Source organism: Phlebotomus papatasi, chromosome 3, assembly GCF_024763615.1.
Source record: "Phlebotomus papatasi isolate M1 chromosome 3, Ppap_2.1, whole genome shotgun sequence".
NCBI classification, from domain to species: Eukaryota; Metazoa; Arthropoda; class Insecta; order Diptera; family Psychodidae; genus Phlebotomus; species Phlebotomus papatasi.
The window spans coordinates 40,981,512-40,996,195 of record NC_077224.1 but is presented as its reverse complement, the minus strand read 5'-3'; the positions used below and the strand labels follow the sequence as shown (position 1 = coordinate 40,996,195).

Here is a 14,684-nt window from a genome sequence, read left to right as displayed (position 1 = left end):
AGGGTTCTTCTTTGGTGTGCAATTAAAATCTGCAAGAAAACTGAGATTATCTTTTAGCAAGTCTTATCGATGAACACAATTTTGCAAACGATAGAACCATGCAAGAAGAATAAGCTTCAATGAGATTTTAGTAATCCAAAAAATAAACAACAAAAAAACTAACACCTTGAAATTTTTCCGTAACTTCTATCAACTTTTCTTCTATCCCAGTACTAAGACATTTTCTTAATTAAATAATAACAATATAATAATTATATCAATTATATCAGAATACCCATTTTAGTAATGTACTTTAAATGCTAGAGATAAAGTGGTCATATTTTGGGATTAATTTCTTAAAGAAATTAATCCCAATTAATTACAAACATTTATATAAATAAAAATAAGTTAATTATAAAAAGAAAAATATATATGTATTGAAGGGGTGCACAAAGACGCTACCAAACACATGTAATAACAATCAGTACAGAGTTTTTTTTTACAATTAATTAAATCACTATTAATTTATATAGTGTTATTGCCGAAGAAAAGAATTTACCATCCAGAATTCCAATCAGGAAAGAAGATGAAAGTTAATATTACCAAAATTGACGGGATGTCAAAATTTCCGTGCGTAATATTACATATACAATTTCTGCAATTTTTTTATTTCTACTTCAGTTGGTATATATTTCCCAAGTATTTGAAGAATTAAAAATGCTATAAAAGTCCTTTCTCTGCAGCAATTTGGTTATCAATGGCACAAAAATAAATCTATCAATCCCCTTAAAGACGATTGGAACACCGGTGTCCCATAAAGAAAATAATTTTTTTCTGACTACCTAAAGTTATTTTTTCGTAAGTTTGTACGTAATTACAAAGTAAAAGGTTGAATGAATCTAGGATATTTTTTGCAAGTCTTCAAATATTTGCTATATAGTAAATGGGTCCCGGTCAAAATTCCGAAAACCAAAATCCCTAAAGCCAAAATACCGAATGGGCCAAAATATCGAAAGCCAAAAACCCGAATTCTTAAAAGCATCATAGTTACTCCCACGATTGCACCTGCACTTTCTGGAGGCAAAGGGAAATCTTCTGTGTCTTGGGAAATTATTCTAAACATTTTCCTCCACATAATTTCATCCCTTTCAGGATTTTGAACATTCGGGATTTTGGCTTTCGGAATTTTGGCTTTCGGGATTTTGGCCTTTTCGGGATTTTGGCTTTCGGGATTTTGGCTTTCGGGATTTCGACTGCCACCGATAGTAAATATTTAAATTTAAAAATTACGAATTTTTAAATTCTCATATTGAAAAATTATTTTATTTATTTTTTATACTTCCAATTGTTTTAAGCAAAACCATCTTGGAAAAGGAAACTACAGTACTTATACATAATATTTTTCATTAGATTGAAAATTATTATTCATTGGTATATAGTCAGAAGGCTATTTTTGTCCCTATCGCTCATAGAGGTAAAAAATGCATCGAATCAGACTGTTGGATTTTCCAAAATCGGATATAAGACGTTTCATTGATTTTGTTTATCGATTAATTTTTTAATATTGATTTTCGGTCCGTAAAAAGTGTCTCGTCGTTAAAGAGTTAAAATTCATTTAGTTTACGTTTAATATCGGGTAAGGTATGGATACATTGAAAACGCTATTTTTCGCATATTTCTAAAGAAAGTTGGACCTAACCATAATTAAATTTTAGGTCCTTAATTGTTTTGTCTATATAAATTACATTACGTTAAAGCCCCACTTCCCTCTAGTAGATGTAAAAGTTATATAAATGTGTTAATACAGAAGCCATTCAAAAAACTTCTTATTCTCTCCCGCAAACTCAAAGTCCAAATAAGCCACTATAGCAAATAATTGAAATTGCTTTATTATTATTTTATAAGAATTTTTACTTGGCATTGTGAATATTTGATAGAGTAATTCTATTTACAACAGCAAGATTGTATTTAATTTTTTTATAAATCGGAATCTTAAAAACAAATGACTTTTGCCAGTATAAAGTGAACACGTCAGGTGATATTCAAATTTGGGCCAACATACTTAACCGAGGTTGTTCTTTCGAGGGTTTTTCATGAAAACTTCTACCGATGGTAGAAATTTACTACAAATTAGGTCACAACAGTGAGAGTGAATTTTCCACAAGACCACTTAACACTCAAATTTTTACGATAGGTGTCATACAATTAGCAAATTAAGGAAATGACCATAAAATCCCAACTGACCATTGAAACTTTTTCAAACATGCACTGCACTGTTTTTTTTTCTTCAATTAAATGCTCAAATCGTTTTGTCTTAAACTTAAGACTATTTTGTGTATGTAAAAAAAAGATAATATATTGTCGAGTAGATCAGTAGTTGTCGTAACTTGTTTATCACCTATAGCATCGATTCTTGTAATAAAATATGAAATTACACAGACTGTATACATTAATTGTTATTTAGATGACAAGTGAATTACGACAGCTGTTGATCCAAGCGACGATATCTCAAATAATGTTTTAAAACTGCATTTTATGAACTTTTGATTTACATTTATTTTTCCATTTCGTTAACTCAAAGATACCCAATTTAATAAATTTACATTTCCAATACCAAGATTACGTCGTATTAGGTGAGATTCTTAACAATCTCACCTACTATAATCCTAACAAAATTTCATGTCCTCCGATCGCGCTCAAACTTGGCCAAAATGTGTTTCGCCACTTCCTGATCACGAATATATGGGGGGCTAAGTTACGTTCCCGGCCGGCCGGCCGTCCGGCCGCTCTTTGGAGCTTAATAGCTCCTAAACTAAAAAAGATATCGACTTGCGGTTTTCGGCAAAGGTTAAATATCGTATGAAAATTGCAACATGGTGCATTGACCCCTCACCCCCCACCCCTCCTTCCGCCATTTTGAAGACCCACCTTTTTTTGTTTTCTCAATAGCTCCGGCCCTATGGCATCGAGCGGGCTCAAATTTTAGTATGTTATAGCTGGGCCTTAGAGCTTTCCATCAATACCAAACTTAAGGTCCCCCGACCCCCCTGACCCGAGCTATAAGGGTCCAAAAAAATTTTCTTAAAATGGCCATAACTCCGGTTCTAATTGTCAGAATTTAAAAAATGAGGGCTTTTTTGAAAGCTCTCGTGAAATGCCACTTCCTCTTCTAACATCGCAAGTTCATAAAACCACCGCTAGGGGCGCTATTATTAAAAAGAAAATTTTTAAATCTTAAAAGTTGAATAACTCAAAAATTCCTTATGCAATCGGGCTGAAATTTTAGTATGTTGTAGCCGTTGATTATACCTATCAAACAAAAAAACCTTAAGTCGATCCATAACCCCTGACCCGAGCTATAAGGGGTCAAAGTTCGAACATTGACCGGCCTCTATCTCCGGTTCTAATTAACATATCGACCTAAATTTTACCTTTTTGGTTTCGTCTCGATGAGCACTTTCAGATGGAAGTTCAAAAAGTCACCACAGGTGGCGCTGTGATAGCGTCAAAATTCATCGAAATTCAAAGTCACTTTTCTCAAAAACGGCATTGTGCAAGTTAATGAAATTTTAGTATGTTGTAGTCCAGTCTAGGACGTTTCCAAAATGGTGCGTATGTGCGCTGTGGTTTCAATAGAACCGGAGATATGAGGGGTCAAAGTTCACAAAATTTAAAAAATCATATCTCCGGTTCTATGTGACCGATTTTGATGAGTGAGGGCTTAAACGAAAGATCTCACCAAATGCTACAACTTTCTAGAACATTTGAACTTCGTGGGACCAACACCAGGGGCGCCACAGTCGAAAAACCAATTTCAATATCACATAACCTCAATTATCTCGACTGTCGCTGAACCGATTTTGATGATTACTTCAACATAATTGTAGAGCACATTTGTCTCTACATTTCGTCCATACATCATTTTCCACTCAGACTAAGCTATCACTCCGATTTTGCCGTTTAAGTGTGAAAAAATTGATTTTTCCAATAATAACGCTTTGAAATCACTCAGATGCCAATTTGACTGCCTCTACTCCACCAAGACACTTAAAATAGGGTTTAAATGGAAAGTCCCACAAAATACAACAATTCTTTGATATAGTTGAAGTTCAACAAATGACTACTTGGGGAATTCTGGATGAAAAAACGAGTTAAGAAACAAAAAACCTCGATTATCTTGACTTCTGAGTAATCGATGAGGTCAAGTTCTACGGCAAAATTATAGAGAACATTCTGGTCTACATTTCACCCATATAACACTTTTCTGTCAGTTCATCCAAATCCTTGATATTTTGGTTTAAATACAAAATTTGTATAATTTCACGAATTTGATTCAAGATAACTGAATGGCGTCTCCCAACTTCAGCTCTAAATCGAATTTGCATGCACTCCGAGTTAGCTCACGTTAAGAATTTCACCTACATAAGCCGGTTAGGATTATCTGTCCCTTTATCATTGTTGCAGTTGCATATTGTGCATTATACAAGAAAATTTCAAATATTTCTCAATAAAATAATATTTTAGACATTTCTGCCATTCAACAAATTATTTGCGGCTCTACACGGAAAAAATATTTCGTACAATTGTTCGTAAATGTTTGTGAATTCCTATTGAAGTCTCACGAAATGCTTGTAAATTGTATAATCCACAAAAAAGTTCATAAATGTTTGTACTTTTTCACAAACTTTGTTCTTAACGCGAACAACAGTGTTAAAGGTTAACAGTATTAACAGTGTTGTAGGGCATGGTGGGGCTACTTTGAACGATGGGGCTAGATTGTTATACGACTTTCTCGCCTATTTATAAATAAAGCTGGTCCTTACAATTTTTTTTATTTTAGATCCACAATTATTTTGTCTATCCAAATTACATCATGTTAAAATCCCGTTTCCTTTAGAAATATGCGAAAAAATCGTATAACAATGTAGCCCCAATATTAATATTAATATGCTTTCATATTAATGTATAAATATTTTAATATTAATATGCTTTCATAAATAGCAGTTAACACGGCTAGTGATGTGTAAGGTCCTAATTCATATCTGTTATTTATTTATTTAATTACTTATTTTTACCAGTTGATATAGGAAAATTTTTTTTTTTATTGATCGACGATTTGGTATTTTTGAATACATGGATGAATGTATTTCGGTTCTCTGAACATTTGATTTTGGTCAAAATAGGCCTCAAGGCCTAAGACCTTGGTAAGGGGGGAAACAAAAAAAAATAAATAGCAGTTCAATAAATGTTATGGATAAAAGACTTTTTTTTAAGTTAGAATTCAAATAAAATTAATTTTATATTACTTTCCTATTTTTAACTGTTTTTTTTTAGATTTATTTCCACATAATTGTTATTGTTCTTTACATGCAAATGTAATTTCGTTTTATATAAATTAATAAAACGATTAATTAAATCTATTGAGAGATTTCATTGACAAGAATTCTGTTTAAAAGTGTTTTTCTTTTTTCATAAAGAAAACCGTGTCTTCAAACTTGTAATGTAGCACACAACCAACTCTCAAAATTTAATTAGTAATTCCACAGAGACATGGTAGAAAAATAGAAAAGAAAGAACAGAATTAAAATTGAGACAATAATACTAAAAAAATTCACGATAGTACTTCACATAGAGCTTTCAAAATATTTTATACCCTAAAGCTCTCTTCAAAATTATTGCCTTTGACCAGTGGTATGACATTTCCTATGTTTCCCATATGTATTAACCCTCCAGTTACTAAAATGGATCTACTCAATATATTTAGGAAATAACCCTATTTTAAACTACAATTAATCCGTGATATTCTAAGATGATATGAAAGATTTTAGAAATTTTTTATCCACCAGTTACTTAAATTAATCCTACGGTCTGTTAGGCAACTTTTAGTAATTCATCCTAAAATTAAAAAATCGAATTATTTGGAGCAAAACTTACCCTAATTTTAGTACGATTTAAGTAAAAATTTCTTAATTTTAATCGAGGATTTGTCTACGTGCCGTATTTTTATATAGCGACAAAAGTCAGTGAATTTGAAATAAAATTCTTAATACTCTAAAAAGCTTTCACTATGACAGTTAAAATTTGACGGGTAATGTAATTTTGCTCTTAAAACGAAAAGTTATATTTATTATGTATATTATTACCTAGAATCAATTTTGGAGTTAAAGTTCTGACCTCAAATATCTAAATATAAATTGACTCTGAATGCCTTTTAATCCCTTCAAAATTCCCTTGAATATGAAATTCACCACCAAAACTTTATTATTTGACCTTTTCAGTTGTTTATAATGATTCATATCAAATGGTTCACCGCATAAACTAAAGTTAATTATAGAACAATATCTTATATACTGTTGCTCTCTATAGGACTCAGCAAAAAAAATCACATAAGTATCATAAATTCTCTCTTGTACTCTTTAATTTCATACCCCACTTGTGCTTTGGCTAATAAAAATAAAACTTACCAGACGATGGAGCTTTTCTGGACAAGAAGAAAGAGTATGAGAGACCTTTCCATTCACTTATGAGTGGTCGTCTGGGATTGAGCTGTATATGTCCATGGGCGTGGGTGAAAAATGATGAGAGTGAATTAGACAAAAGGCCAAAATTGTGCAATTACCCAGTGACTGTAATGTCCGAGAAAACATTTCATTTACTCTACATTATTCATCATTTTTATTTGCTCCATGTCGCCCATCCAGGCTGGATCATTTTTCATGCAAGGGGCATCCCAAAAAAGGAACCCCCAACTGTGTTCTTGCCCTTATATTTATCCCTTGGTCTGGGTTGTCTTCACTAGGAGTATAAACATTACACTGTATTCACACATTAATAAATCCCTCTGTGGCTCATAAAAAGAAATGTGTGTGCACATACTCCATTGTTTCATGAGGATGTGCCTTGGTCCTAGCCATCCTTCCAAACGCAATAACATATATAAACTCTTGTACTGCCTTTCAGGGGTAAACTGTGAGGAAAATCTCGACGAGTGTCTGTCGAACCCGTGTCAAAACGGTGGCGTCTGCAATGACCGAGATAACGGCTACACATGTACCTGCTTACCTGGCTTCCTGGGAGGACACTGTGAGATTGATGTGGCCGTGTGCGAATCAGGTATGTTAACCCCATTTCCACTGAAAAACCCCCCTCATCGACCCACTTTCAAACCTATCATTCTCTCATATCTTCCATCCAGCTGATGGAAATGCAACGGAACGCTGCGAGAATGGGGGTGAATGCCTCGAAGGGCCTGGCCTCTCCTTCTCCTGCCAATGTTCACCTGGCTGGGAAGGTGTTCGCTGCCAACAGGACATCGATGAATGTGCATCGGCTCCATGCCAAAATGGAGGGGTTTGCGTGGATAAACTGGCTGGTTATGCATGTGCTTGCATTACAGGTGAGAACCAATACCCTATCCCCCTATCCCTTTCCAAAAAAAAAAAAACCGAAATAAAAAATCCCATGAATGTTTTAACAAATATCCGCATTCGAATCAATTATTCGCACAAAGGCAAAACGATTAGGCAAATCCTCAAACCATTTTTCATCCACAAATTAATCCTGGCATATTTATTTGAATTTCCAATCAAAACCACTCTTCCGCATCAATATCACCTATTAACCTACATTATACCTATCATAATATCCATCATATTTTCTTTTGGCAGTTTAATTCAATTTGATTTTATTATTTATGACCAATCGATTATACAAACAATTTATACAGGATCAAAATGTTAGCGCCAGTGAAAATTAAATTAAATTAGTCTATAATTGAATTAAATTTAACCCGTTGCATTTTTTTTAATTTTATTCCAAAAATTTTATATTAAAACCTTTAATTCTTGACAGTGATAAATTTTATTTTATGCCAAGCTTTAGGGTAAGTGTGCCAAATTCCGGCCAGCTTGCAATTTCGGCCACCTTTTTTGTTCCTCGAATTTCCATGAACTTTTAGATTTTACGTACTCTAGAGATTATACAATGCAAAAGAATAACAAAAAATGTAGCTTAAACAAACAAGATGACGTGAAAAAGATATTGGAAGAATTCCCGAAGGGCAAGGAACTACGAGAATGAAGGTGGCCGAAATAGGGCACCAAAGCTATGCCTATATTTCTATTCATTTTAAAATGTATCAAGAATGATTTTAGAGTAAATAAAGACGGTAAACTCTTTACAAGGTTCCAAGCAACACTCTTACAAAAGAAAGAACAAAAGAAATCAATTTGTATTTAAAATATTACATTTTAAACTTGAGACTTTGACGCTTGCATTCAACTATGCCGAAATTTGGCACACTTACCCTATTGAAACATCCACTTGCTCTCACTGGGCTCACGATTTGAGCGTTTTAGTGTACCTACTGTTACAGTGCTTCTTCTAAGCAACTGCCTGGCACATAAACGGAAACTTTCAATTTTTATCGTATTGGAAAAATTAACTAGTTTAATTAGTAAAAAAGAATAAATCAGTTTGATGCATTTTACTAAGATTCGTTCTAGTTTTGGATACAACAGTGACACTACTAAAATATGGAAAACTATCTGTACTTATTATTTTATATCAATTTTAAATTTTATTGCATAATTGTTTGATATGAGAATCTAACATCATTCTTTATCCACTTAGCGATTGAGAACCTTGGTCATGTAACTGTCATGCTTTTCAGCCGAAACACAAAATTATATTGCAATTTATTATATTATAAGAAATAAATTAAAGATAAAACGATAAAGCTTTGATAGTTACAATAAGAATTTTGTAATTTCATTCTCCTTTTTGTTAATTTGATGAAATAAAATTTAGAAAAAATATTACTTTTTTAATTAAAGGTATAAAAAAATGATGATGTGATAATTGACTGTTCAAAATATCTATTCACTACTCCAGAACTACTGCGTAGTCTTTTAGAATTAGTTAGAAAATATTTTATTATATATTGAGAAATTTTCAGTCTTCCAAACTACTGAAACTTTAGCCCATACATACGACTATAATAAATATTCAAAATACCTAAATTAATTTGAAATTTAAATAAGCCATACACCTAAGCTTCGGTCATCCATTGAATGGCCAAGTTTAATGTTTAAACAAGTTAAATGCACAAGCTATTGGGGTTCGATGATCCCCCTCAAAATTGAGTTCAAAAGTTAAATACGTCATGGTTAGAACTAATTAAAAATAAATTCCCATTTAATTTTCAATTTTAAAGTGTTTTGTATAGTGCTGTTGGTATTAACCTCCATTCCTTGTTAGTTTGCCAAATTATTCAGTATTGAAATATTATTATATATATTAAATATAGTACAACATAAATTTTTCTAATGCTATTTTGACTCTAGGTTTCACTGGAAATGACTGTGAAGAAACGATTCTTGTGTGTGATGACTCACCGTGCAGGAACGATGCCCTGTGCCTAATGGAGGATGGTCAGCCAGTTTGTTATTGTGTCCCTGACTTTCATGGGGAACGATGCGAGAATCAATACGACGAATGTCTTCTTGGTCCAGGGTGAGTAGTTTCCAGACACAATGACTTTCAATATATTTGACCAATTGAATCCCATGAGGATAAAAAATATCAATTCATGACCTAAAAATTCTACTTTCTAATAAATTAAATAAATCCGAATTCTATTTTGAATGATTTATGGGATTTTCCAATTATTTTACTGAAAAGGTCAGAAATCATCTGCCTGGCTATTTACGTATGCAATAAATTCTTAATGGCATACTAAAGCACTCTTATAGTCACCTAAATCATTATTATTAATTGTATATGCAAATCAAAAATGGAATAATGCAGGACACTAATGATATAAAATTATATTAATTTTATTACAAAATAATTACGCGCATAAATATAACTCTCAAATTCAATTCTTCTCGGATATTTTTTAATTGCAATGTTCAATGATTTATAGACGCTTAAAAGCTTTCAATTAGTAACAAAAAAAATCCATGACTTTAAAACTCAAATATGTTAATGCCAATGATATAAATATCTAAATATCTCTCAATCTTTTCTGACTTTGTATCCTAAAAAGTCAAATCGATAAGAATTTACGAGTTGTTTGAAAGGCGAAGATACGACGTCGCTAGGGTAAAGTGATATAATTTGGAATTACTGTTACAAGTTGGACAATTCGCCGGTACAAGTTGACATGGCTTTTTTCTTGATAAATACAGTACAAAATTTGTTTTTAAGCACAAGGAACAAAATTATAAATCTAAAGCATAACAAATATACAAATAAAAATGAAGTACTAAATTTATATTAGAAAAAAAGCGGTGGCAGCCAAAATCCCGAAAGCCAAAATCCCGAATTTTCTAAATCCTGAAAGGAATGAAATTATATGGAGGAAAATGTTTTGAATAATTTCCTAAGACACAGAAGATTTCCCTTTGCCTCCAGCAAGCGCGGGTACAATCGTGGGAGTAGCTGTGACACTTTTAAGAATTCGGGATTTTGGCTTTCGGAATTTTAGCGTTCGGGATTTTGGCTTTCGGGATTTTGGCGTTCGGGATTTTGACCGGGACCCAAAAAAAAACCCTGTCCAAATTGTACCATTATTGTTTAACTTGTATCGTTGTCCAACTTGTACCACTGTCCAACTTGTACCACTTTACCCTATTACTAATCAAGAGGCAACGACTTGTAATGTTAAATTTGTACTGGTAATTTTCCTCAAAATTATATATGGCGAGACTGTTTCATTTAGGAACAGTTTTCTATGTACCTAAAACAACTGAAAATAAAATAAATAAATCAAAAAAGTTTTAATAATGTATTTTAAACAATATACAGCTATGTTAAAAAAAAAACAATTGTTCTAAAGCAATTCAATATTCTTTAAATATTAATATCAGTTTTAGGCCATCAAGAAGCATTTTATTTGCATATAAAAATTACCAAAATCGATAAAATAAGAAGGAAATTGTGATAAAATCTTATGTTTCTGACAGTAGCAAAATATTTGTATAAATATCTAATACTATAGTAATTTAAACCTATTTTCTATATTTCAAATTAAAGATGATTTTTCCTTCTCGAAAACTACCCAATTTTGCCTGAAATTGCCCTGCATTTGAAGACCTATACACATTCTGATCTTAATTAAAAATCGCCCTAGGTCCCAAATATACTCAAGCTGTTTCTCAAGCACTCAATGGGTCAAGTGGTAGGGCACTCGCTCTATGCTGCAAGTGTCCCGGGTTCGAATCCTTTTAAGTCACCAAGATAAACTTAAAGAAAATAAAAAAAACATAATTAGTACATTTATTAAATATGATTTAAAGCTTTAGTTTTGTCAATAAAATTCATTTTCATTTGAAAAATCAAAAAAAAAATCAAAAACGCGAGTTCGAAAAAATTTGATTTTTTAACTGTTTATGAGTATTGTGGAGTACTGTATTCCCTGAAAAGTTGAATTCAAAATTTTGAGTTCAACTTGTATTTTTGTCTTTTTTGAAAATGTTATAAAATTTTGAATATTTTAAAAAAAATTAAGCGCAAAATTGGAAGCTCGCCTTTTCAGGGAATGTAGTACTCAATGTTACTGATCATAACAGTAAAAAAATGAAAATTTTTGAGAATGGGGTTTTCGAGAAAGATAAAGTTTTAAATTTTTTCAAAAATAAAATTCAAAAGACCGTTACAAAAAACTTGAGCAAATAATACGAAAACTAGTATATCGTTTTAAAGAGTATAAAATTATCTTTCAAATAAAAAAAGAGTAAGAAGAAATATCAACCCGTTCGCGAAATAGAGCATTTTGAAATATTTGCCAAAAATCTCAATTGGCGAATGAAGCGCAAGAAGCCATCTTTGCCGCTATGTATCTCCGGCCAGAGACTTTTTTTGGCGAGAAAAAATAGGGGTATATTATTTTATCGTGTATTTTAACATAAGTAAAATTCAAATAAAATCAGAGACCATGAACCCGCGATTAGCGATTTTTTCGGTCGTCTTGAGATGGATTGGACAGGGAGTCTAGGCGAAAGCGCGCTACCTTCGGACTATTTATGCTTCGCACAAATCAAAATTTTCAATGTGTTATAAATGAATTTGACCCGTTATAATATTATATTTTAATAGCTAGTCCGATGCCTCACATTTTCAGAAGAGAACTATGGGTGAAATCCATAAGGAACATAGAGAAAAATTGAATTGTTCGAAGGTTGAGTCATCCGAAGGTAGCGCACTTTCCTCTATGTGAATTCATGGCTTTATAAAATAATATAATTTTAGGATAATATTTTAATATCTGGGAACTGGCCTGCATTGTCTGAATGTTTCCAGATACCAATTATCTGAAGATCTAGTTAGGCAAACAAGTCTTGGAGAAAAAGAGTTCCTGAAAATACCCCATTATTAAGAGGAAAATATTTTTCGGGTGGTTGTCTGTTTGTTATTTACTTTAGCCGGCCTGCCTAAGGGTCAAAGTTGAGTGATCCTCCAGAAATGTAATCGTTATAAGTATTCTACTAAAGATATCTCAAAAAAGTTATCCTCATTTTCTCTTTAAATTTGAAAATTTTAGAATTTTGGCTGCCACCGATTTATAGATTTATGTGCCATAAAATGCAGGTGAATCAACCAAATGCAACATTCTAATTGGAATACTATATCAAAGAAGTTGCAAAGAATTGAAATTAAATTGAAAATGAACTCTCATTTATGATACTGAATAAGTACATATACATATGTGCCTATATGTTTAATAGAATATAGGAAATTTCTCACGAACATTTAATCCAATATAATATGATAGCCCAGGGGCAGGATAATAATATTGAACTCTGTATATGAAATGACCCCAATGGGAATGCTAATAAAGTGTTATATGGAAGCTAATTGAATAAAATTATTAAAAATTAATTAATTTTTACTGTGGTTTTTGGGGAATTAGGAACGGTTGATGAATGGTTTTTGTTGTATTTATAAACAGGTGCCAAAATGGGGGAACTTGCATCGATGGGGTAGATGATTTCTCATGTTCCTGTCCACCTGATCTCAGTGGTTCTCTGTGCGAGTGTTTAGTGCAGCAGGATGGAAATTTTAATTGCAACTATACTCGCCCACCTGGTTGGACATATCCGCCCACAACCACAGTCATGTCCACGAGGACCATAGATCAAGAGACTGAAAGTTCCACTGCGGAATTGTGGACTACGAGTTCAAGTATTATCCCAAGAATAAGCTCCACAGTGCCAACAATCACGACCTCCATTGAGTCAACCACACCATCGACAATCACCACGGAAAGTGAAACAGGCGTTGAGACCACCACGATTTCCACCCTGGAAACGACAGAGATGCCAGAAACTACTTTAGGTGATACTGAGACAACACAGAGTAGCACCATGACCTCTGAAGAGCCCTTGAACACCACAATAACGGCCCCTTTGACCACGAAAACCTCGGAAATTACAGAAACTTCCAGTGATTCTAGTATCCCAACGACAAGTACCATTCCTGCTTCGGAAAGTACTACGACAGATTCTTTACCAGTCACCAGCACAACTAGCACTTTTTCCACAACCTTCGTCACAGAGGAAGAGACAACCAGTACAGAAGCTGAAGACATTCCAACCACCATCAATCCTTTCTTTACAACCCATCCCTCGAGGAGATCCACGACAACAGAAGTCTCCCAAGAAGACACTACGCTCAGCACTGTCAGTCTCACGGACAGCACAACAATAGCCACCATCTCAACGACGATTCCGGTGGAAAATTACACCGGAAGTCCGGATTGCATGAAGCAGCCCTGTCTCAATGGAGGAACATGTGTGAGCACGTCCAAAGGAATGCGGGTGAGTTTTGCAAAATTCAGTTTTGTGGAAACAAAGCCATATGAATGCAATTCAAATTACTTGTCGTCCCGCGCATTTGTCAGACACACAAAGCTTTTGCGTATTTTTCACTAAAGCCAGATGGCTTTCCGGGGGATGTCAGAACAATTTTTGCGGTTTATTCTTTGAATTGGAAAACTGACTATATACTCGAAAAAATACGCCAACAAAAATATTTCAATCAATTATTATTAACATTTGCACGATTAAGAGAAGATTTTCAGGCTGGGCACACACTCTGGCTTTATACACTTCATATTTTTCCCATTATTGTTTCTTTAATGAATTTGATTAATTTAAACTACCAATTAGTTAAATCTGACTATTTTTACTAATGTTTCTCTGCCCTGCTAAGGGTTCCAATAGACTCACGCTGATTCTTGAGAATACTTAACCTGTAAAATTTAGCAGTAAAAATTTATCCCAAACGATCATACAGTGGATGTTTAGGATCATCGATTAGAGATCGTTTGCATAAATTTCCTTCACTGTCAAATTTTACAGACAACATATCCTCAATGATCAGCCTGAGTCTGTTTGGGCCCTAAGACGATTTTCAGACCTAAGATTAAGTCATAATTACTTTAATTTTTTACCATGCAAGATTTTTAAACCAGTGATAAGCCTAGATTAGCTTATAGAGGTGCGATTCCTTCATTGCAAATACGCGCCCCATGAAAATCCGTGAAAAATATCGCGTCCTGCGAAAGTCCGCGAAAAAATATGGGCCCGCGAAAATCCGCGAAAAAATTCGCGCCCCGCAAAAATCCGCGAAAAATTCGCACCCCACAAATATCCGCAAAAAAATACGCGCCCCGCGAAAATCCGCGAAAAATTTCGCGCCCT

The 14,684-nt window shown here is 33.4% G+C and overlaps 1 protein-coding gene across 1 annotated transcript in view; it reads left to right on the top strand.

The window, feature by feature from the left end:
• Positions 1-14,684, top strand: part of LOC129805688 (protein eyes shut) — a 129,009-nt gene that overhangs the window by 76,271 nt on the left and 38,054 nt on the right. Inside the window, exons 4-7 of the mRNA XM_055853770.1 lie at positions 6,940-7,092; positions 7,175-7,375; positions 9,324-9,492; positions 12,932-13,799. Coding sequence (XP_055709745.1) covers positions 6,940-7,092; positions 7,175-7,375; positions 9,324-9,492; positions 12,932-13,799 — 1,391 coding nt within the window. The remainder of the gene's footprint in view (positions 1-6,939; positions 7,093-7,174; positions 7,376-9,323; positions 9,493-12,931; positions 13,800-14,684) is intronic.